The sequence below is a fragment of the Sander vitreus genome, chromosome 19 (genome assembly GCF_031162955.1).
Source record: "Sander vitreus isolate 19-12246 chromosome 19, sanVit1, whole genome shotgun sequence".
Classification (NCBI taxonomy): domain Eukaryota; kingdom Metazoa; phylum Chordata; class Actinopteri; order Perciformes; family Percidae; genus Sander; species Sander vitreus.
In genome coordinates, this window is record NC_135873.1 from 11,565,551 (window position 1) to 11,588,821 (window position 23,271).

The window sequence follows — 23,271 nt, forward strand, 5'->3', positions numbered from 1 at the left end:
GAAGCAGTGGCAGCGAAAACTGTCTTGTGACTCCCAGACACTGTCCCGGGACAGTCATGGAGTCACACGACAGTGTACAGGACACTACTAATAGGACAGTTTTTGCTGCCACTGCTGCTGGAGAAAACACGAGCAGTCCCCAACCGAGTTTGACTCTTGTGTAATATTACGTTTTGAGACTCGCCCAATTTATCAATGCATTTAACGCAAGTTGGACTTGATGAAAAGAGGGGCTTGCATCTAAGATATGCAAGCCATAAACAAAAACGAACAAGCCCTTTCATGAAACTGATTTGTTGCAGTTAATTTATACATACTTTTTTTCTTCAAATGTTTAATCCGACATTTAAGAAAATCTACAACTTTATTCAACCTGACAGACCATGGTCCCTTTCACAGTGGTGGTCACATACCTACAAAGACATTTACATCTAGTTCAAGACATTGTGGTTAGAAACCATGCTAATAGTGCAATGCAGATGTTAGAGGCAGAAAAGCTTGTTAGTGATGGAAACACTGTTACCCCAACCGGACCTTGGAAATTAAGGTTCCAAGTTGCTCTCCTATACAGGTAGAACATTTATGTAAACAAGGAAATGAGCAATATCTTACAAATTTTATTAAGCAGTTCATGTCTTACCATTTTAAATGCACAGAAAAGAGAGTGACAAAAGTAGGTTATGTGCAAATTTGTTACAAGTCTATTCAAATTAGTGAGTTTTGACAGTCCAGGATAAAAAGTGGTCTTGATATGAATGTAGTTAACACTTCATGTCATCTATTGGGGAGAATGTGATCAGTTTTGGGAGGCTGTACTCCTGCTTCTTTGGGGGTGAAGGAGTCTCCAGTGCGTCTAGGTCCAGAGAGAAGACCTTGTCTGTAGCTTCCACTAATTTTGCAGGCTCCATTAGCCAGTCTTTGTCCAAATCAGAGACTGTGTGTCCCGACAGAAGACATTCAGGTGTCCTCTTCCTGCCTTCCATGAAGGAGCAGTCATCGCACGCCTGCTGGATCTGACCCAGATAATGACGTGGGGTTAGTGCCGATTGCGTCACCTCAGTCTTCAAAGAGGGGATTAGGAGTTTATCATCCTCCTCACTCTTCAAATCCACCGCTTCATCGTCGAGGCTCAGCAGACTGTCACAGCTCGACATTTCGGGGAGCGTTTCATGATCGAGGCTGAACTGGACCGCACTGCTGCCAGTGCCACTAGGGCTGTCGAGAGCCTCAGCATTAAAGGTGTCCCAGAACAGAGTGGATTTAAGGGAGACTCCCTGCTGGCTGACAGGGGGGCTGCTGTGGCTTGTCAAAGGAGGGGTGATACGGCAAGAGACACTCTGGGAGGGAGCATCGGGGCTCAGCAACACGTTGTGCTCATCGAGGGGAGTGAGCCGCCCTGCTATGTCGTCGTTAAACTTTGCCAACCGCCCCATTTTCTCAGCTTCGTCTTCCTCAACTGCCTTGCGCCAGGAGCTCTTCACATCCAGAACTTGGGGAGGGAAAAAAAAAAAAAAAAAAACACATTTTAAAATTTTACCAACTGAAAATAAGGTGATTAAAAAGGCAAAACTATTCCAGTTTTATGAGGCCACATTCTTCAGTCTTTAACCATCATGCCATCCTAAATAAGCTCTCCCATTCATGTGTTCGCACAGAATTCACAAAAATTCAACAGCTCACGACTTACTCAAGCTCTCAGGTGTACGTGGCAGCTGCTTTCTAGTAGAGAAGGGACCTCTATGAAGAGTGCCGAGAAGGCCATCCAAGTCCATAACCTTGGCCCTGCCTTCTGGAGGACTGGTTGTAGTTACAGCATCTGCAAACTAACAAACACACACACTTTAGTCAGGACTAGGTCTCCGAGCCCAATTTGTGCATCTCAAGGCCACATTCAAGACTGACAATCCGTACAGCTTTTATTATTAAAAAAAATAAAAACTGTAAGCATTGTTAATATATCAGTTTGTGTTTTTCTGAATTATATAAAACGACACTATTTATAATTCTGAGCTCCTGCATTGCAGCCTTTGACACTTGCATTAGTTTGAAAGTCATCACTATACCTGATCAGCGAGGTTATCACATTCCATGTCTAATATCTGAGTCTCGTTCCTCATGGGAGTCACCTTCTGATCAACATGGGCCGTCTTCCTCACACTAGCCTAAAAACAAGTAGAGCTTTGTTACAGTTTCAGAAGAACTGGTGCTCACAAATTCAAAAGGGTGGCGTTTATCCACTAAACAGGAGTTCAAATTTAACACAAAACAGAAGTTACCTGAAATATACTAGCCTGAGGAGGTGGTACTGATGGAGCCCTCCGAGGAGGGGATGGTGTGTCAAAAAGCCAGTCCAGAGAGGTATTTGCTTTTGATGACGCTTGAGTGTTAACAGGACTTTCAGTCCTTTCAGCCGTTGCAGGGCTAGAGTTGTTTCAAAGACAAAACGGTTCGATTTATTATTCAAAAACAAGTTTGTATAGTGTAATGCACTGCGCGCACAGTAAAGAGTAATTTCCCCATTATATTTTCCTCACAATGCAGTAAAGCTCAGGTACAGTGAAAGCAACGAGAGCATCTTAACGTAGCTAATAATGGCTCGTGTACTCTTTTTACCCAAGGTATTATACAATGTCTACAATGACACTACCAAGTCAACTGTACACGCTTCTATAGTTTAACAACATTTAATAATCAGTCCATGATAAGGTTGGTACTTTAGACAGTGTCTGCTCCGTATCTGTCCGTGGCGATTTCTCTCAATTCGCCGCGGTCATCAGAGAGCATGGATGCTTTAGGGAGGACTAGTGACGGACAGAGCACTGCTCAGGACTGCCCAGGTATCTGCCCCCCATCAGAAGCCAATACAAACATTTCAAATAATGCATTATGAAAAAGATGAGAAATGTTTACTTTAAGCTTACATTTCCCTTAAAAGCTGTTCAAATATAGCTTTCATTACCTCTTCGGTTTAGAAGAACTAGGGGGGGCACCTTTCTGCGATTTACTCTCTGCAGGCTTCTCCTCTGAAAAAGTGTAAGAAGCATGATTAAAACAAAACTGCGATGTGAATACATCACCCACTATTTATGTAATCTGATTTTGCTCACCGAGAAGCTTTGCAGGATACTGAGAGAAGACACTACTCCTGTAACTAGCGTCAGCTGCCGGTTCAAAAGACAGTGGCGCCATTGGTGACAGGAAGCCAAGAGCCTTTATTAATAAAAAATAAAAAAAAAAGTGTCAATTAAATTAGGATATGCAACTACAGTGAAACATTTGATACTACCAAAATAACGTGACAAATGTATCATTTCTTGTTTCCCTTTAAAAAGTACAGACTACACTGTTAAGGTAGCAAGCAAAGTTCAAAAATCACAAGGACCACTCACAGGATCTTCATTCAGAAAAGATACTAGGGGTGTGTCTTTCAGGGTATCCATCCACTTCCTGTCCCATGCAGCTTCCAACTCTCTGATGGTACTCCTGACCTCAGGAATTTCTTCTTTGGAAATCCTCTGTCTGGGGAAGGGAAAAAAAAAAAAAAAAAAAAAAAAGTGTTTTTCCACATACAGTCATCTAACTTTCAGCACACAATTGAGACAAGTCTTCCATGATTTTAAATGTTCCATTAACTATAGAAGTTTCCAAACCACAAAATAGTTTATAGGCAAGTTTTAGGTTTATAGAAAGATCCAACTCAGAGCAAAAAAAAAAAAAAAAACTTGAGAAATCCAAAATTAAAATACTCAAATTAAAAACATTGTGACTACTTTCAACAAATCAAGTCATTGTGCTGAAGATCAGACAGGTTGGATAGAGTGCATTCTGTCAAGTGTGTGTGGGTGACTGTATACCTGACTAGCTGGAGGTTCTGCAGTGCACGGGCCATCTGCTGACATTTCTCCTGCAGGTGCTGAGGACTGAGCTGAGGCTTGGGGGCATGAGAGATGCGACATCGCTCTTCCCTCAGGAGCTGCAGCGCGTGCTTCGTCAGCTCCAACACACACAGGATGTTCAACTGGCCAGCCTCATACACATTCCCTGAACTCAACTGGAAAACATGAGGTTACAGTGGAAAAACAAACTATGGACTCTGAGCCAAATGAATAAAAGTCATGTGCTGTGTATAGGAATTAACAGGCCACCAGTAACAGTGACCTGTGGCATTATCTTTACTCTCACCTGATGTGGGAGCTGTTCAATTCTCTCCAGCAGACTGCGAGGAATGTTGAGGGCTCGATCTGTACCGTCCAGGACATATTGATCCACTTCCCCCTTTAAAACACTTTCCACTGCATGCTGTTCCTCTTTGATAGTTGACAGCATTCTATCAATATCCGACCACAAGGAGCGCACCTTAAGACAACAAAGTACTAATGTGAGCTCTTAAAATCTCAGTAGAGAACTTCTTTCCTAAACTTACCTCAATATAAGAATGTCACCTAACCTCTGGCAAATTGGCAGAAGTATTGATTTTGTGTATCATTAGGCAGGAAACTTGCCATAAGTAGCACTGTTGAAATGTCTTAACACGAGACGTACAAATCAAGTCTTATGTTTTACAAACAAAATGACATACCATTTGGGTCTTCTCCACTGAAGAATCTCCCTCCTGTGTAGATTCACTGCTGTGAAGCCTGAAAGTAGATAAAACAGATTGAACAATCTGGACTAAGAACATTGAAGTCAGAAGTACTGAGAAAAAAAATTAAGTAAAATCTACATACTTAAGTAGCTCATCATACTTGGGACCTTCTGCTCTGATGTCCCTCATGGACTTCACCAGGAGCCTTGAAAACAGGGATAACAAGATACTTTGTACCTGTAGTAGAAGAAACTGACTTCCATGTGCAAAACAAAATGCCATAAAATTAACTTAAGTTCAAAACGCACATTTCTAGAATCTTCAACAATGTAGCGGTCTTTGTACACAGTTTCAAAAGGACTTTTTTCACAGCAGACACCATTTGATAGCAGGGCTTACTGAGACACTGCATGTAACAGAGCCGTCGTTAACAAAATTTGTTTCACCTGTGGACAGTGAACACATCCAACAGCTGCCAACTGGCCTCGTTAACCATAGGCTTACTAATTAGATCACAAGACACAGGTGGGGCTTGAAACAAATGGCCAATGAAACATGCAACATCAAGAGCAGCGATACAAGATAAAAAAAATAAAAATAAAAAAAAACCTCTGAAAAGTTAGCTCATTGCAGTGGTAAAATATTCAGCAACGTAAAACACTAAAATATATATATATAAAAAAACACTAAGATGTGTGTTGAAGAAGATGAAGAAATACTACAAATATTTCCACATACTGAGAGCAACAGGCAATATAGATATACATTAAACATGTCTTATTAAATTCCCAACATGTTAGGCCAGTGTGTGGGGGGAAAAAAATAAAGTAATGACAAAACATTTCCCTTTAAGTGTCATCATGTACCTATTACAATGAATACGTATAGGCAATGCACAACATTACATTTGCAGCATGGTTGCTACTTCTGAATCTAGAAAATAAGAGTAACAGTCACAAAATTACTTTAATTAGAATTTCATAAAAATGTTTTATTTACAATTGTATTAGTTTTAGTAACGGTTGTATTTACTAAACTAATTTACTACACACATTTTTCATTTTTTGTAATGGCAGACTTGAATAAGCCAGTTTAAGTTTGTTGCCATAACCTCAGCTACCAAGTGGAATATTTATTAGGTTTACTGTTGTCGTTTTGTAGAAGGCTTCCATCTACGGATGTAAATATGAAATAACATCTAGTTCTGTCCAGCCTCCAAGATGGAACTGCCAACAAAAGGACTTACTGTGCTTGTCTCTGGTACTCGTGAAGAAATCGGTCCTGATTCACTCCAGCTTTCAAAAAACGGGTAGTAATCAGGTTGAGTCTCTTCACTGCCATGGCCAGGGAGGAAGTGGGATTTGCTGCAGCCTCAGGAACCCAACTGTCATCTGACAATATTCAAGAATATGTGATAGTCTTGAGTGCTAACTCCATGAAGAATTAAATTAAACTAAGTGAAACAACGCCTGGCTATTGTTGTCATTCTACACTTTGGGATTGAAGTCAGATTGTGAATATGAGGTACTGGTATAGAAAAAACAAAACAAAAAAACTAACTAGACCCACCTGTAGTGAATGTCTTCATTTCCTGCAGCATGACGTGACTGGCCAAATGAAACATCAAGCTGATAAACTTGGGGCCTCCAGGTGAGAGGAACAAGGATGCTACCACTTTGGATCCTGCATTTGCAGTTTCATCCTACACATTTCAAAACAAGATGGGTATCGCTAAATTATGTAGTATACCAAACAACAGAAGCAGCACCTGTGACAAATATATCGTTTATGTTTTAGGCATTTGATCAGTGATGCAAAAAACTTCATTTGCATAAAGCTGAACATTTTTAACTTATGAAAAATTCGACTGGAAGATATTTACTAAAAATTAAAAAAAATGGGGTATTTGAAATGCTGGACAGAATAAGATGAACATAATAGTAAAATACTCAAATTCTTACCATAATTTCTCGCAGCCAAGCGCAGGTAACTTTGCGAAACTCAGCATCTGCTTTGTGGTTCAAAACAGGCCAGCAGTGCCTAACCCAAAGCAAATGTTTTATCGTTTTGACAATGAACCCTACACACTTCTACAAATGAATGGCAAAAGTTGATCATGTCTAACTTTACCTGTATGTCTCGTTAAATCGTGTCGGGTTGAGTCTCTCCAACAGGAAATGGGTTACTATGTAGAAGGCATCCTTGTTTGGTTTGTCGAACATATTCCTATTGGCCACAAAATAACACTTAACCTTGTTAGAATAAGGCTTAACGTCAAGAGTACTGTGAATGGCAACTTAAGGATAAACGTTAGTTCAAGTGAAAGCAGCCACATTAACTAACTAGCTAACATTATGCAGTATTAATGTTTTCCACGACAACAGCAGACTTACGGTCCCAGGTTGATGTGTTTAACGTTTATGTTGGTTTTGCCGATTAACGACAATGCAGCGTCTGGTTGAAGTCCGAGTCCAAGAAGAGCAAACCACAGATATTTTCCATTCTTTTTCTGCAACAATGCCGGGTTCGCCATTATTCCCAGTTGGATAAAGCAGTGTCAGAGTCTAACGTAACGGTGGCGACTGGTCAAAAACCCATCCTGGCTAGCTTTAGCTGCTAGCTAACACAAAGTTCACTGTTGGCTAACTTGTTTTAAGTTTGTCAAAATACATTTAACAGACTGTTATTAAATCAAAAAACACTGTCGAGGGATAGTTACGTGTTACAAAAACATACGTTACGTTTGATTTCACATTTGTTAAACTAAACTTCACACATTTTGTCAGGAAAACGAAACCGCAGTAAGAACACAAACCGCCAATTTTTTTTCTAATAACTACCCGGATGTTGTTAACAAATACTTCCGGTGAGCGAATAACCCCAAGCTCTAGCTTTTGTGTACCGAGGGTTTATTAAGTTGCCTAGACTCAGATTCGACCATAAAATAAAGAAACATGGACCTTCCAATGCCGGAACCTAGCGGCACTGCATGTCTCACTTTATGGACCTTTTTCACAGCAGACATTTTTGACTTGTCATAGTAGGAAAAGCACAGCTGAAATTGATCACCTTTAACGATGGCTCAATTCCATCAAGTGTCCCAGTGAGCTATTTCAGTGAGTCAGCATAGAATTTAGATTCTCTGCCCGAGTCCGACCCGGGCCGTTATTTTCCGTCATTATTCTCTGGCCGAGCCGGGCCGGGCCCTTGATCAAGCATTTGTGTTTTTTTTTAATCATTACTTTACTAGCCTAATTGGGTGGGGAGAAAGCTATGCCATAATCAGAAATATTATCTATATAGGCAATATTTAGGCCAAAGTAACAAATGTGTCCAAAAAGTTACACAAGTTGGACTACAGTTACAAAATGCAACACGTGTCGTGCCGGAGTCTCCTCCTCTTGCACACATCACACCGGGGCTGCTGCTGGGCTGTATGGTGCAGCTGAAGTGCAACATGGAGCTTGAGGATGAAAAGAAAAACAGGAGAATTACCTTTGAGCAAGTTTGGAGGAAAGTCGGAGGTATGGAACCATTTTAAACAAGTCGTGGGCAGTGACAATATATGTGTCGGCTTTGTCGAGTGTATTAGGCTAAGTGCGGCACGCTGCTCGCCTATGACAGCAAATAAAACGGGGAATTGGATGATGAACAGACGCATGAAGCAGGCTCGCCGTGGCAGAAAAGATGATAGTCAGCCTTCAACGTCTTTTTTTGTTACTTCTCCAAGCATGAGGGCGAAGCAAGCCCTGACAGAGAAATGCGTTGAGTTCAAACAACTCTGAATTGTAGTTGAGAACGTCAGTTATAACGGCCCACGTATTAAAAAAGTGTCGGGTTGAAATCGGGCTCGGACTCATAATTCCAGTTAATGTGTCGGGCCGGGCCGGTCTCGGACACAACGTGCACGGGCTCGGGTTGGGTCGGGCTTGATTTTTTTTGGGCTTTGAATACACCTGTGCTTTTCCTACTATGACATATCAACATGTCTGCTGTGAAAAAGGTCTATTAACCCACAGTCAACTGAGAAGTAACACAATAAAATACCTTACATTTGTTTTATGGGAGGACATCGTGATACAAAGATGACTCATTTTATTCAATGTTCAAGGGGAACTGGTTCTAGAGTATGTATCCAACAAAGACGTGAAGAAACATACAAGCCTCAGGCTCATTTTAATAGTTGATAAACCAAGACCACCATTACCAAGCTTTAAACAAATATTGCATCGCATTGTAAATAGACCTCTTTCCCCGAATGAATAGTCCGCAGGTTAGCCATCTTACCTGTCAGGACATTGAGCAATTAAGTTGTTTCTTCCCCAGCTTCAATTTGCATTTCACTTGCCCTGCAATACCACATTTTAGTGAGTTAAAGTGTAAGATGGCAGTATGAAATACAATTAAACATGTTAAAGGGCAAGACATATTTAACTTTAGTGTATTGTTAATATTTTATAAATCTTTATCCTACAATTACCCAACAAATGAGTCAAGGGGCTTTGGAAAGGTGGTGCAGTAATAAAAACACAGGCTAAGCATATGCAGATTTCATTTGTCCTTTTTTTATTGCAGAACATACATTAGAGTATTTAAGTATTTAAGTCTCCACTACAACTGATTAGTCAGAACAGAGTGATAGTAAGAAACAAGTGCTCTTTTTTTCTAATCATTTACATCATTGTAGTTCTTTTAAAACCAGCTGGCAACACTCGGCCACCTTAGATGGATCAGACACTGATGAGTACTTGGAAATCTGAGAGTTGACCCCCAGGGAGCGAGCCAGGTCCTGGGCTGTCTGGTCTGAGGCCACAGTGGTTCCCAAGGCCACCAGCAGCCTAAACACAGCCTCCTTGTCTTGTACCGTCTCCAGAGCTCTACTGGCCACAGACAGGCACTGGGCCTTGGCCTCGAGATCGGGTTGGCTGTGCAGGCAGCCAGCGTAGTTAAGCAACAGAGTGGCCAGAGCAACGTGGATGTTCTTATTGCAGATTGTGGCCAGGTCGGCAGCATGTGATAGCACTGTTTCACGCTGGGCCATGAGGAGGGCTCGGCCGTGCCTGCCACTAAAGCAGTTACACAGAGTCCGCAGCGCCAGCATCTGATTGGCAGGACGCCCCTCAGGCCTCATCAGGCTCAGCAGGTGGTTGCACAGCTGGACTCCCTCTGCCTCTCCACAGAGAGTCTCGTTAACCTGTGGGTGGCGCACTGCCAGCCTCATAATGTCCAGGATAGGAAACACGAGGTCTGAAGTCCAGGGGGGAGGAAAGGAGAGTTTGATTAGTGAACATTAATGAACTAAAGAACCTTAAATCATGTTAAGCTTTCTGCTTTTGATAATTACTTAGCAGAAATTATAAAAATCAAGCCACAAAAATGAAGTGGAAAAAAACCAAAACTATCATAAACTGGGTTGGAATGCTGTTGTTGTACCTTCAGGCCAGTGAGAGGCCTTCCACAGCACATTGATCTCTTGGATGCTTGGGGGAGACATGGAGGAGTTGGGCTCAGAGACAGACACCAGCAGCCTCTGAAGGCTTTCCAGAATCTCTTCGGAAAGCTTGTGCTCCGGAGGGGCACCTCCATTTAGCTCCTTTACCTTGGCTGGTGTGGAAAGAACAAGTCATTGACCCCGACACAGTGAATAAGCTTTAATGAACCAAGTGAAATGGCATTTTTCATGACAAGAAATTAAAGGGAAAGGTTTACTTTTAAAGATGCTTATATTTGGTATCAAATCTTAGGCTTTTATAAAAAAGGATCAGGATGGTGTTGGTGTGGTTTTGATCCGATTTTATTGACAGCGCCCACCAACTGTCATCAGATTCCAATTCATTATTGCTGAATCACCTTTTCCCAACTGAGCCCCACCCACTACAAACCAGTTAGAAGAGCAGAGATTAGATAGGTAAGTACAGAAATCTCTTAATGCGACATAATCAAAACTAACCTAGGCAGGACAATAATGTGTTCACATAGGGTCCCATTACTCAGTAAAAAGCTGGGAAAAAAAAGGTTGTCAGGGCTTTTTGACAAAAAGCTCAAATCCATTAATAAAGTTCTTAGAAATGTTTGTCATTCACGACTGACACGTGTAGACTGTAGAGGCACATCATCAAACCCATACTTGAAATGCTCACCAATGATCTGCGAGGAATTGGCTTGCTCAAAGGTCACACCATCAGTCTTGGGGAAATAGATGTTAGTTGCCGTCTGTCTGAGGGCTGCTGAGGAATAGGCACCTCCTCCTGCAGAGTAGAGAAGAGTATGATCCAATGAGAAAAACCCTCAACGTTAAAAGATTATTAATAGGAGAACTGTGTTCATGGGTCTGCCACTGAACAGCTGTCACAAACAAATCCCTGGTCTTCACTCAACACACAAGCAGTATGACCTCAGTATCTCAGTTGTTCAAGAGAGTCGGTTTAGTTTGTCTAATGTTTACACTGAGCTGTCCACAATGCCTTTGGTTAGTAACTCACCTGTGAAGGGATCTGCCACACCTGAAGGGGCACTTGGGTTCGGACCCGACCCTGGGATGTAGCGACCGGAGCCTGTGGAAAAAAAAAAAAAACCAGCTGTAAAAAGAACATCTCTGGTGATTTTCAGTGAAAAAAATCTTTAAGTAAACGTACTGTACCTGTGAAAGGATCAGCTCCAAAGCCGGGTCCATCATCAGAAGCCCCGGGGATATACCGAGCTCCTCCTGTCGGATGAAGAGAAAAAACACCTTTAGGAAAATCCAAATTCAGTCTAATAACCTTTAAATATTGTAAAGAACATATAAAGCATGTACAGTATATAAGCTGAAAGGGAGAAAAACAAGTAGCTTACCAGTGAATGGGTCACCACCAGCCGGCTGGGCTGGTCCCACCACATGACCTTTGGTGTTCTCTATTATAAAATTGGCGACCTGGTCGAGGAACATGGGGCTGAGGTCATTCTTCTGCAAAAAGTTGTGCGCTGTCAGCCAAGGGTCCTCTGACACATTGTAAGGCAGCTTCATGGACGGCCCTCCTTCATTCACGTCAATGGTGAAGACGTAGTCGTATTCCTGAGGGGAGGATCCGGAGTCATTCTCTTGACTGTACTCGTGTGTGCATGCATAGTTTGCCTTCTCAATAAGCTTGCGGTCTTACCTTTCCTTCATACATCACATTCTTGGAAGTCTGTTGGTTTGAGCCTCCGACCACATCTCCGATTTTCATCCAGCGGTCATCACTGACACTCCACTGATATGCCTCCACCTTCTGTCCATCTTTAATCAGACGTGTCTGTCCGTCACGATTCCCTGGAGGAAATAAGCAAACAAATCTTGACACAGAAATAGCGGTGGCGCTTATTCACGATCAGACTGAATTGTGCAATCTCGGGTGTGTACAGTATGAACCAGAAATACCAGATACAGCGATTGTTTCGTACCAGGCTCAACAAGGTGTTCCCTTCCAGGAAGGTCCTCCATTTTAATGTCTCCGAAGTCGCCTGTCTTGGGGTCAATGGTGGTTTTGGCGAGTTCATCCTCAAAAGCCTGAAGGTCCTCTGCACTCGCTATGCGGTCCTCAGCTTCCGTAAACACGCGGATAATGCCATCACTGTGGGCAGAGGAGCAGCATCCGGGTTAGCCACAAAACTACTTACTGTACTGCGTATGTTCATCGATGAGTCTCCACCACGTTGTGGAAATACGGGAGTCAGAAACGTGGGGATTAAACATTTGTGGTGTGACACGATTCAGAAATTGATTATGTGTTGACCACACATTAGCACGCCAAATGCAGTTCGTACCTGGCCCCGATAGCTATATCACCATTAGGTAGAATGCAGCAGCACCAGACAGACTGGGCAGGCAGACGGATTGTCTGAGAGCACTCTCCCTGCCTCCATATCCTCAATGTCCTGTCCTCTCCTGTGCTTATGAAATCTGAGGGGAAAAGCATCAGTCCAAGGCCAGGGTGAGCCAGCTACCATCTTACAGCAGGAAAACAAATGGATGCTAGTTCAATAAACACACACACAATTCTGCTCTTTCATAGGGATGTAAATATCATATATATAAATAAACAAACCTTGGCTATTGGGGAAGACAGCTAAGCTGTAGATGTAGTTGGTGTGGCTGTAATAGACCTGTACACATTCGCCTGTCACCAGCCACCTTCTGATACTCGTGTCATTGCTGCAAGAGAAGAACTCAATGTTGCTGATCACTGCCAGTCCCCTTACACAGTCCTCATGGCCTAAAAGGGAAGCAAAACAGGTTGGGTCTTAATCATGGATTTTAAACATGAAGCCCATTGACCACCAGAGAAGTGTTTTGAATTATTATGGTTGATTAGATTAACATGATTAGCCCAAATAATGATACAATTTCCTATTTGAAGTTTTTGATCTGACATAATTTCATTAATTCACTCACATCAGTTTTGTCGGCTAAAAGCAGGTAAAGTTAGAAGGACTGAGGGTGGACTGCTTACAATAACCAGATATAGGAGGCAAGTTTAAAAACAATCCTACTTATCAACAGCCACAGTTACACTTTTATTCACACACTGGTCTAATAAATCAAGGACAAAAATATTTTCTTCACTTATATCAACAACCTGCAAACTCTCACCTGTAAATGTCTTCTCACAACGGCCAGCTTTCCAAAGCTTTATGGTCTTATCAGCTGATCCAGACAGCATAAGACCTTGTTCAGGTAAGATGACCACTGCCCACACTGCTGCAGAGTGGCCCTGTAGCAAAATTAACAAGCCAAGATGTTGCTCCGTCACACTGCCCTTTAATGTTTTTGCTTGTTACAGTTGCATAGATGAAATCAATATCAAAAGATATTGTAAAAGTGAAAATGTCAACCACAGTCAGTGTTAGGGAAGACATCATTTGACAAACTACCTCTTAGGGAAAACTCTCCCAAGAGAGTAAGATCACAGAAGCTTCAGCATACCTGCAAGGTCATCATGCACTTCTCATTGAGCCAGACTTTGGCTGTGGTGTCCCAGGAACCGCTCAAAAGTGTCCCAAACTTCCCAGAAGACAGAGTGCAAACTGTGGAGATTAAACGTAAGAAAGCTGGAATGAGCACACAGAGGTAAATTCCTAACTAAGTATAGCAGAAAGTATTGAATCTTTAAACCAGATAAACTGCAGATATGCTTGACTTAATGGCAAATAAAAGCAGAACAAATTAGATTATTAGAACGTAATTTTTTGTACAGTGAGGCACAACTCACCTGTGTTTTTGTGACCCGTGAGAGTGAATAGGGGCTGTGATTGGTCCATTGTGAAAACACATATGTTATTATCATTTCCACCTGTGGCAATGAGTCCTCGAGGATATGTTTCACTAGGTGCAATGATGCATACACAGGATACAAAATTGGAGTGGCCAGACATACTATGCATCTCTGTGAAACCTTTGTCTGGGCTGTCAAGAGAAGGGGAAAGAGAGAAAGACATCTTAAGGGAACGGAGTTACTTGTGTTGGAACAAGTAGTTGACAATTGTGTGGCTGATAATTGCAAAAAATGTCAGTAAATGAACTGATAGACAAAAGACAAATCTAACGATAAATCTGGTGGACTTTTGCACGCACTCGATCATCTGTATATTGAGAGTTGCAGTTGAATGAATGACAAAGCTAATTTGAGTAAACGTTAGCAAACCGCTTACTAGCCAACTTAGCTAACGTTACCAACGTTAACACGGATATATTAATAGTACGTAACTTCCATGGGGGTTGTTAATTGGCTTGATACTTTTCTTGGTCAGGGCACCTTTCCTGATAACATATTTACTTATAAACTGAACTAAATCCTAGCCAACCACCACAATTAGTTAGCCAGTAGCAAGCTAATGCTAGCTACCTTGAGTTTGGTACCCAGACTCTTCCGGTTCGATCTCTGGACACAGACACAAAAGCTCCCTCTGGAAAAACAGCAGATGCGAGTCCCCTGACGTCCATTTCGTGGCCCGGGATGGAGCACCTGAGTTTGTATGAGTTCGATGATGCCATTTTGACCCAACAACACGATGAAACTAGCTACCACAGTAGAGTTATGCTAAGCGGCGTTGCTGTCAACAAACACCGGCCGCTAATGCTAGCGGAAGTTGAATTACGTCACTGACATGCCATGAACTCACCGTTACGATGAAATGCGACGTTACTGTAGCCAAATATGCGGACATGTAGTGCTTGTTCCTTCTGTGGTGATATGGATGAAACACTATCACACCTATTTTTTGAATGTGAGAAAACTAAAACATTTCTCAGTGACTTAACAGTCATCTTTTTGATCCACCTTACTCTCTTAGCGTAAAAGATTTTCTTTTTTATTATGATAATCCAACACTTATGTAGTGAACTTTTTTGTTTTGCAAGCTAAGTTTTTTTATCCATAAACAGAAATGGCAAAAGGGACAGCCTTCCTTCCAGGTATTTAAATTAGAAATAGATTTTCTTCTTAAATCACTATATATATACACACACACATAATTATACACATATAATTAAAAATAACCAAAAATCTGTCACCTTTACACAGTTTGGAAATCCTGAACAGTTTTCCTCTTTGTTTGGTTTTGTGTGTGATATGTTTTTTTGTTTTTTTGTTGTTGTATGCATCTTGTTTATGTATGGAAAACTGTACTGTCATTCCATGACAGTGTATGATGTTTTTGTGTATTTGTATCTTTAAGCATCAATAAAAAAATAAATAAAAAAACAGTGTACAGGACAGTCATGGAGTCACAGGACAGTGTATAGGACAGTGTCTGACTGTCCCGAGACAGTCATGGAGTCACAGGACAGTATCTTGGAGTCACAGGACAGTGTACAGGACAGTCATGGAGTCACAGGACAGTGAACAGGACAGTCATGGAGTCACAGGACAGTGTATAGGACAGTGTCTGACTGTCCCGAGACAGTCATGGAGTCACAGGACAGTATCTTGGAGTCACAGGATAGTGTACAGGACAGTCATGGAGTCACAGGACAGTGTACAGCAAAACTGTCCTGTCCTGTTAGTAGTGTACTGTACACTGTCCTGTGACTCGCATGACTGTTCCGGGACAGTCAGACACTGTTCTGTACACTGTACCGTGACTCCAAGACACTGTCCTGGGACAGTCAGACACTGTCCTGTACACTGTCCTGTGACTCCATGACTGTCCCAGGACAGTGTACAGGACAGTGTCTTGGAGTCACAGCACAGTGTGCTGCTTGAGAGTGAAGACAGGTCTTGTTTGGCTCTTTAATGAGTATGATGCCGAGCTGTTTTATAATTCATGTTTTTGTAACATGTTGTATAATAATTTACACAGTACTATTAATGGAGGCGGGGAATTAACGTCAATATCGTTATATTTGCTTCAAGTAAAATGTATATAATAATAATATAATAAGTGGTGGTAAGTTTCAAGCCTTAATGTTGTCGACAGAGTGTATTCACAAATTCGTTTTTTTAAATCACAGAAGTGAACGAAGCCTCTACATGTATTTGACCAGAAGGCGGCAGCAGACTGTTTTCCCTCTTGCCGCTGGTGCACTGCGCTCTTAACTCCCCCGCCCACCTGTCCACGGCATCAAGCTGCCGTAGAACAATACAAACGGAAACTACAAATGTTGTAGTTCAAATAAAAGCCTAAGGGGTGTACGCACAGACATAAAACAACGGGTGCACAGTTAAATCAGAGCTCCAGCATACAGCAGCTCCCACCCAAAGAGTAAAAGAGAGTAAAACATTTTCTCCAAAGATTTTGGTTATCTGGAACAATCACCAGTAGCAAACCACCAAGATTATATGTGAAGTCTGTTAACCAGCATTACATGAAGTCTCTAGTCTCGCATTGCCAAACCTATCTCTACTGATAGATAGATGGATAGATAGATAGATAGATAGATAGATAGATAGATAGATAGATAGATAGAATTATGCCTACTTTGTATGTTATAGGACACATAACATGCAGTACTCATTCAACGGTATAATCAGTTGTCAATTAGTCCCAATGGTAAATTATGATATTGTAGCAGCCATCACAATTAAAAAAGGCAACATAAGGAGACTCAAATAGGTAATTAAGAGAGTAAGTAAAACAGAAATTAAACAATAAATTGCTTAATTGGAATTGCATGGAGCACTGAACTATTTCATTAACCTATAAAGATACAGAAGCTCAATATTTGCTTAAAAAGGGATTGCTTGAAAGGCCAATCGATTATCATACTTGCTCATTCATTTTCTGTCAGCGTTGGTTTTGTTTGTTTTTCATAGTTTCTTTGTAGCAAATTAAAATACCTACAAATCAACTAAAAAAACAACATAAATGAGATCTACCAAATACGCCACTGTTCAGAGGGTTACTTGTTATTATCAAATGTGTTTCATGTATTACTAGAATATAATCCAATAACAAACGTGTTTTATTTTTTAAAAACACAAATCAACCGGAAATGTTGTTTTTTTTTATGTTGCAGCCTGCAGGTAGCAAAACCACTGTTCCTGTCCAGCCGGTGGATGTATTAAGAGAGTCCAGCCCACAAAGGCTCGGATGAGGAAGTAGCTCCACTGATAAGTGCGTTAAATAAGGCAGCAACTGAAAAGTATGTATCTTTTTTATTTTCGCTTAGGAAATCATGGCTGACGTTGAATTTTGTAATTCTGAACGCGAGGGCATTATATCACGCTAGCCCGCTGATGTCAGCCTACATAGTAAAGCTTTTCACCATAACGTTAGAGCCAAGCCCCTCTCGGCTGTCAGTGCTATCAGTTGAATGATGGAGCAGGCGAGTTTTTGCAATAACAAGGGCTTTAATGCAGACTAGCAGGTTTATAAGAGCTGCTTACACTTAGAGTATGGTAATTTAGACTGGGTTATATTAGCAGAGAATGTTATAATGCTAATGTAAGTAATATGTGTAAGTTAGTTAATGCTGGGCTTGTTTCTAGACACCTGCTTTATAGCAGAGTAGTGGCGGTAGTAGGCCTGTGTTGAGGTTTCATCTCATGACCTATTTCAGAAAGCATGACCCAATGTGCCCTCCTCAGTACATGTCAGATCATGGTGGTATCTCGATCCTATTATTTTGCTGTTGGTTAGTCATCTATACATAATATCTTTCACTGTCATGTAACAGTATTTTGGGCAAAATATCACAGCTTTGTGATGCAAACTAACACTGGTGATGATGATGGTATCAGAGAAACCATACAACAATCACAGAAAAACATGTATGTCAGGTTTGTTATGTGTGAGAGCACAGGGAATGTTTAGTCAGCCAGCTCCTGTCTGTTACCTGGAGATCTATTTCCAGTCATCAAATGAAATGGAGATTTGCATCTGTTGGTGTGTTGGGGTACACTGTAGGTTTCCCCCGGAGTGGCAGCAGCCATGAAGCTTCGACTACACTTTGTGGTGGACCCCATGGGCTGGCTGTGTATCAGCGTGGTGTTTGGGATCTGGCTCTACAACACTTTCTTCATTCCTAAACTGGTTCTACTTCCACACTACAATGAGGGACACATCCCATGGACCATAGTTGTTTGTGAGTTTCCTTCTTCCCTGAGAGATTAATGATAACATTTCTCAACTATTTTTGGGCAGAACCACTGAAAACAAGTAATTGGAATTTCTGACTAGGCTGTATGAATCACACGCTTTAAGTCAAATTAACCACTGTGTATTCCCTTAGGTTATTATATAGCATCAGCACTCTGCCTAGCAGCCCTATTCAGAGCTTCCACAGCAGATCCCGGCCGTCTTCTTGTGGACCCCAACATACCTCACTCTGGTATGGATACAGAATCCAGTGTGTCAGATTGTGCACATTTAACTGTTTATCCATAAATCTTCATTCCTGTAAATAACTGAACATAGTCAATCTAGCATTTTCATTCTCTACCAGTTTTGGTCCTCATATTAATTGATATCAGCTAATACTTTCAACAACAAATAGGTTTGAATATGGTATTACTGTGTCACTATGTATGCTACTAATGCCAGTAGTAACCAACAAATGACTCATTGTTGTTTTTACGTTACAGAGCGAGAGCACTGGGAGTTGTGCAATAAGTGCAACTTAATGAGACCTAAAAGGTCCCACCACTGCAGTCGCTGTGGCCATTGTGTACGCAGGATGGACCACCACTGTCCTTGGTAAGGACGGACACACACACACACACACACACACACACACACACACACACGAAGGTGTTAACGTTATTAGACACCTATTAAAAACAGGGTTGGAAAGTAGAAATAAATAGGAATACAACAAAATGCAAAATCACTCAACATTTTATGAAATATATAGTTGCTTTGCAGGCTTTTGCTGCGAATTTAATTCTGGGAGAAATTTTTTTTCGTGGACACATCTTAAATCCTGTTTATTTACTTCCAGGATCAATAACTGTGTGGGAGAAGACAACCACTGGCTCTTTCTGCAGCTCTGTTTCTACACTCAGGTTCTCAGTTTGTTCACCCTGGTGCTGGACTTCTGCCAGTACTATTACTTTCAGCCACTGACAGGAGTAGACCAGGTACATAATATTCTCAGTTAGCAGAAACATGTTTTTTCTTTTAGAGCTTACAGACTGCATTTCATACATGCATGTGTAGCGATTTGGACTGCTATTCACTGTATTTATTTAGTTGTCTTAAGTACTATGTGGCGATGCTAAATGCTTTGTTTCATAGTAAAAGTTAATATTTTACTATGAAAAAGTCATTACATAGAGCTTTGAGATGATAAGAGGATTTTACAACAGAGGGCTGACGTTGTGTTTTTCTTCTGCAAGGAGAAGTTTACAACACGCCATGAACTGGCTCTGCTGCGAGTCTCAACGCTCATGGGTTTGGTCATGTTTGGTGGCATGACTAGCATGTTTTACACTCAGATGGCAGGCATCCTCTCTGTGAGTACTGAGTAATGACTAGATGTCTCATTACCTTGTTTTAAATGACATTTACTGCTGTAATTATGTAATGTGATTATGTCTTCGCTTAACAGACTGCAGCAACTATTTCCAAACTAATGTAACTGTTTAGTGTCACTTTGTAGGATCTATCAAATATGCATGAAGGGTATTTACTGTATTTGCAGTGTAATTTAGCATGTTTGTCTTATTGAAGCAAGTTCTGTCTCTTTAAGAACAATCTAGCAAACTAGGCAGCAGCACTAAGCTGCAGACAGAACCAAAAGACATAATACACAAAAATAAAACAATGCCAGTAATGGAGTGATCAATAGAAAAAAACAAAACAAGAGGGAAAGTCTTAATGTATGTATTAATATCTTGCAGGTAAAGGGTTGACATAGTTTTATTACAAGCCAAAGTGATTTACAGGCTTTCATCAAGAATTTTGGCAGAGCCGTAATGTTAGAAACGTCTATACTTAGCCTCCATGATGAGGTGGGAAACAGCAAGCTGGTATTTAGAGAAAAGTGTTTAATAGATGGAGCTGTCTACAGGAGCAATATATGAATTAATCCTCTCATTTTGCATTGTTTTCTCCTTTTTTCTCCCTTACAGGATACCACCACCATTGAGAAATTGGCTCTGTTCTCAAAGGAAATGTGAGTCTGTTTAGCTCTGTTTGTCCTTATGCCCCCTTTATCCGCTTTCTTGCCGAGAGTTAGTTTAGAAGATTTACACCACTCATGTCTGTCCATTCAACGTGAAGCTGGAGCTAGCAGCCACTTAGCGTAGCTAAGCATAAGGACTGGAAACAGGGGGAAACCGTTAGCCTGGCTCTCTCCAAAGGTAACATGTAAATACACCTACCAGCATCTCCAAAGCTCTCTAAAAACATTATATCTTGCTTGTAGGCGGATTTTGTTACCTCCGGACAAAGCGGGGTTAGCTGTGTCCCTCTGTTTACAGTCTTTATGCTAAGCTAACTGGCTGCTAGCTCCAGCTTCAGCTTGAAAGTGGTATCACTCTCACACAGTCAGTTTTAACATAAAAAATTGCCTTTTTTGTATCTTCTTTTCAGATATGGCTCAAAGAAATCTTGGCAGTGGGCGCTAGCCGAAGTTTGCGGCACTCGCTGGAAACTCCTGTGGCTCATCCCGCTCCGAAACAGACAGCCGCTCCAGGCCAGCCACCACTTCCGCACCCACGTGTAGGCTGGTAACTCTACAGTTCCTCCTGTCTGCACAGATGTTATAACGGCTGCCATGATGAAACGCTGTATGCACACTTAAAAATCCATCTGTTCGCCTTCACCGTCCTCTTTTGTGCTATGGGAGCTAGGCAGCAGTCTTGGTTTGTTGATACTCTAAGCTTTTTTTGCCTTGTTCTACAAGGCCCAGACTGGCAGTAAACAGGGTCAAGAAACACCTAAGGGAGTGACGGGAAAATGTTGCTTTTTTTACTCACTGTGACTGCTATTTTATAGCATTTGGAAACCACTTTAAATGGCTAATTGCATCAGAAGGATGGCAGTCTTCACCTGAAAGCAGCTGGCGAAAGGGACCCCTCTCAGGTTACTTTAACAAAGAGCCTTTCCTACTGACCTTTAATCAGCTACAGACAGAACCAGTGTGTCTATTAGAAAGGCAGTTTTTTTCATATAAAGTTTGTGCCTTGTTTCTTTAAACTATGTTAACCTTTTTATTTGTCATGCATGAGCTGTGTTTTTGTTTTGATATTTTCTAGTTGGTGATCTTCCAGTTGGAAATGTCTTGTGAATAGTGAAGGAATCTCCCGCCAACTGCATTGCTTTAATTGGTGATCATTTGATGATTCATGAATGTTTTATTGCATTGTTCTATGAACGTTTTATCTATGAAGTGATGTTTTATGAAGCATGGCCATAGAACATAACGTGAAGGCTGATATGTGACACTATTATGACAGAAAATGACAGACAGCAGTTGACCATGAAAATTAGAAACCAGTTTATGCTATCAATCTTAGGCTTTATATGTTCTAATCAAACGTGCTGTATAATCAAGTTGTTTCTCTGAGTATAACAAACATTCCACAGCCAATTCATATCATTGCCTGATCATAATCTGTTATGAAATCCTTATTAATGGGGTTAGAGTGCCACACACTATCCTCAAAGATAACTTAAATCACGCTGTTTATCTTAAAAGAATGGTTCGACATTTTGGGAAATACACTTTTTCGCTTTCTTGCCAAGTGTAAGATGAGAAGATATATACTCTCATGCCAGAACGTGTAAACGATCTGCTTATCTAACTCATGGCAAGAAAGCAAATACATGTAATTTACAAAATATCGAATGATTCCTACAAATCGCTGTCATAGTTAGGTCTTAAATGTGTCTTGTGGCTTTATAAATGCGTATCTTTATAAGTAATACAAAAACTAGCAGATTAGTCTACATGTGGTGACATAAAGCTAGTTGACTTTTGACACAACACTGAGTTATTTATGGTGTTTTTTTGCTGTAACGCTATGGTACCGTTAAGAGATTTGTTTGAATTATTTAACAGGATGCTTAAGGAGAAGATAGTACAGTGCATATTAATACTGGCATAGCGTGGTTGTCATTGTATATAATACTTTGCAATCCCATAGCTAAACCTGTACAAAAACAAAGCTTGCCATGTGTGGTAAATATATAACTATCGTTGTAGTTTTAAGTGCCTTTCTAGGTCTTCTTTTTTTTTTCACGGTACATAACCATCATGTTGGTCTCCATAAAAGCCAAAGACCTGGGGAAATGTTGCAATAGTGTTTTAGTAAATGCATGTTTGACCAAATTTCTGAAGGTAGCCATTCAATATTATGCACTGATTTACACAATATCACTGTCTGTTTCACTGCATCATTGGCACTCTTAAAAGAAAGTCTCCACTTAAAGTTATTGTATTTTATGTATATCTTCTGTTTTAGTCATATCTTAAATCAGATTGTTTGTATTCACATGAGTGTGTGTTCACTTTGCTCAGTGGTTTTTATAACTCAGATTCAGGTTCTTGGATGTTTGTGTGAATTATTATTTTGATTTCAGTTTGTTTGGTGGTGGGATAATGTGGTGGGCAAATGTGTGTGATTGACAAATAAGGGGTACTGATAGTTTACATTAAATTTATTTTACAAATATGTTTTTAAAGCAATAAGCATTGCAAGTAAAGCCATCTGTAATGTTACAACAGTAGTGAAAAATATACTATGTATTGTATCTGTAAGTATGTAAACTGGGTTTCACTTATTACTCACTAACCAGTGATTACCCAACGTACACGTGTCAATACTTCAGTAACCTCAGCCACGATTAGCACTACTGTAGCTACTGTGTAGAGTTTTACAGTATATCTTTATTTAACAACATGTCAGCCTCAATGCCTCATGTTGTTAGGAACAGAATAACAGACAGACTTGAGTTTGTTTGATTTGAACCAAGAGCGGTGGGAGCAACTCACAGCTGGGGGAGTTGGTGTCCCCCAGGGCTCTCAGTTTGTATCTGGGCAGTTTGCTTTACATTGTTCATTTGCTGTTTTTGGAATGTGTTTTTAAGCATTTTTTTTATTCATACCTCAAACACTGGAGCAGTTAAGTTTTGTAAAATAAATAATTACACCACAAATATGTTATCCATTTCTCTATTTATAAAAAGCCTATGGAAATTTGAGCGGATTCTTTTCTTTTTTTCAGCTTGCCATCTAGAAACCTAATTTTCGCTGAGGCTTTCATTTAATTGGAACTAATTAG

The 23,271-nt window shown here is 40.7% G+C and overlaps 3 protein-coding genes and 1 non-coding gene across 7 annotated transcripts; 1 reads left to right on the plus strand and 3 right to left on the minus strand.

Moving 5' to 3' along the window:
• Nucleotides 1-345: 345 nt before the first annotated feature.
• On the minus strand, nt 346-7,431 carry haus6 (HAUS augmin-like complex, subunit 6). Of its 2 annotated transcripts, none has more exons than XM_078276205.1 (16): nt 6,979-7,431; nt 6,716-6,811; nt 6,547-6,625; nt 6,155-6,287; nt 5,832-5,976; nt 4,728-4,790; nt 4,580-4,637; nt 4,183-4,356; nt 3,855-4,051; nt 3,390-3,519; nt 3,108-3,210; nt 2,960-3,023; nt 2,292-2,421; nt 2,064-2,162; nt 1,688-1,823; nt 346-1,489 (listed from the first exon to the last, which is right to left on the minus strand). In XM_078276205.1, the coding sequence occupies exons 1-16, from the start codon at nt 7,116-7,118 to the stop codon at nt 762-764; spliced, it is 2,475 nt and encodes an 824-aa protein (XP_078132331.1). In that variant the 5' UTR covers nt 7,119-7,431; the 3' UTR covers nt 346-761. The 2 variants fall into 2 exon arrangements, with proteins under 2 accessions (XP_078132331.1, XP_078132330.1); XM_078276204.1 differs by having other exon boundaries at nt 2,277-2,421; nt 6,979-7,430.
• On the minus strand, nt 2,721-2,851 carry LOC144534661 (small Cajal body-specific RNA 8). The gene has a single exon (XR_013503597.1).
• Nucleotides 7,432-9,128: 1,697 nt separating the features above from the next.
• plaa (phospholipase A2-activating protein) lies at nt 9,129-14,699 on the minus strand. The gene is made up of 14 exons (XM_078276206.1): nt 14,449-14,699; nt 13,816-14,009; nt 13,530-13,630; nt 13,197-13,317; nt 12,652-12,819; nt 12,371-12,506; nt 12,008-12,177; nt 11,725-11,876; nt 11,420-11,639; nt 11,226-11,291; nt 11,068-11,139; nt 10,726-10,833; nt 10,019-10,189; nt 9,129-9,832 (listed from the first exon to the last, which is right to left on the minus strand). Exons 1-14 carry the CDS (start codon nt 14,595-14,597, stop codon nt 9,264-9,266), a joined length of 2,397 nt encoding a protein of 798 aa, XP_078132332.1. The 5' UTR covers nt 14,598-14,699; the 3' UTR covers nt 9,129-9,263.
• Nucleotides 14,700-17,077: 2,378 nt separating this feature from the next.
• Nucleotides 17,078-23,191, plus strand: zdhhc21 (zDHHC palmitoyltransferase 21). Of its 3 annotated transcripts, none has more exons than XM_078276138.1 (8): nt 17,078-17,186; nt 17,951-18,128; nt 18,276-18,374; nt 18,628-18,739; nt 18,984-19,122; nt 19,381-19,497; nt 20,116-20,159; nt 20,579-23,191. In XM_078276138.1, the coding sequence occupies exons 2-8, from the start codon at nt 17,975-17,977 to the stop codon at nt 20,709-20,711; spliced, it is 798 nt and encodes a 265-aa protein (XP_078132264.1). In that variant the 5' UTR covers nt 17,078-17,186; nt 17,951-17,974; the 3' UTR covers nt 20,712-23,191. The 3 variants fall into 3 exon arrangements, with proteins under 3 accessions (XP_078132264.1, XP_078132266.1, XP_078132265.1); XM_078276140.1 differs by having other exon boundaries at nt 19,387-19,497; XM_078276139.1 differs by having other exon boundaries at nt 17,087-17,186; nt 17,930-18,128.
• The last annotated feature ends 80 nt before the right edge of the window (nt 23,192-23,271 follow it).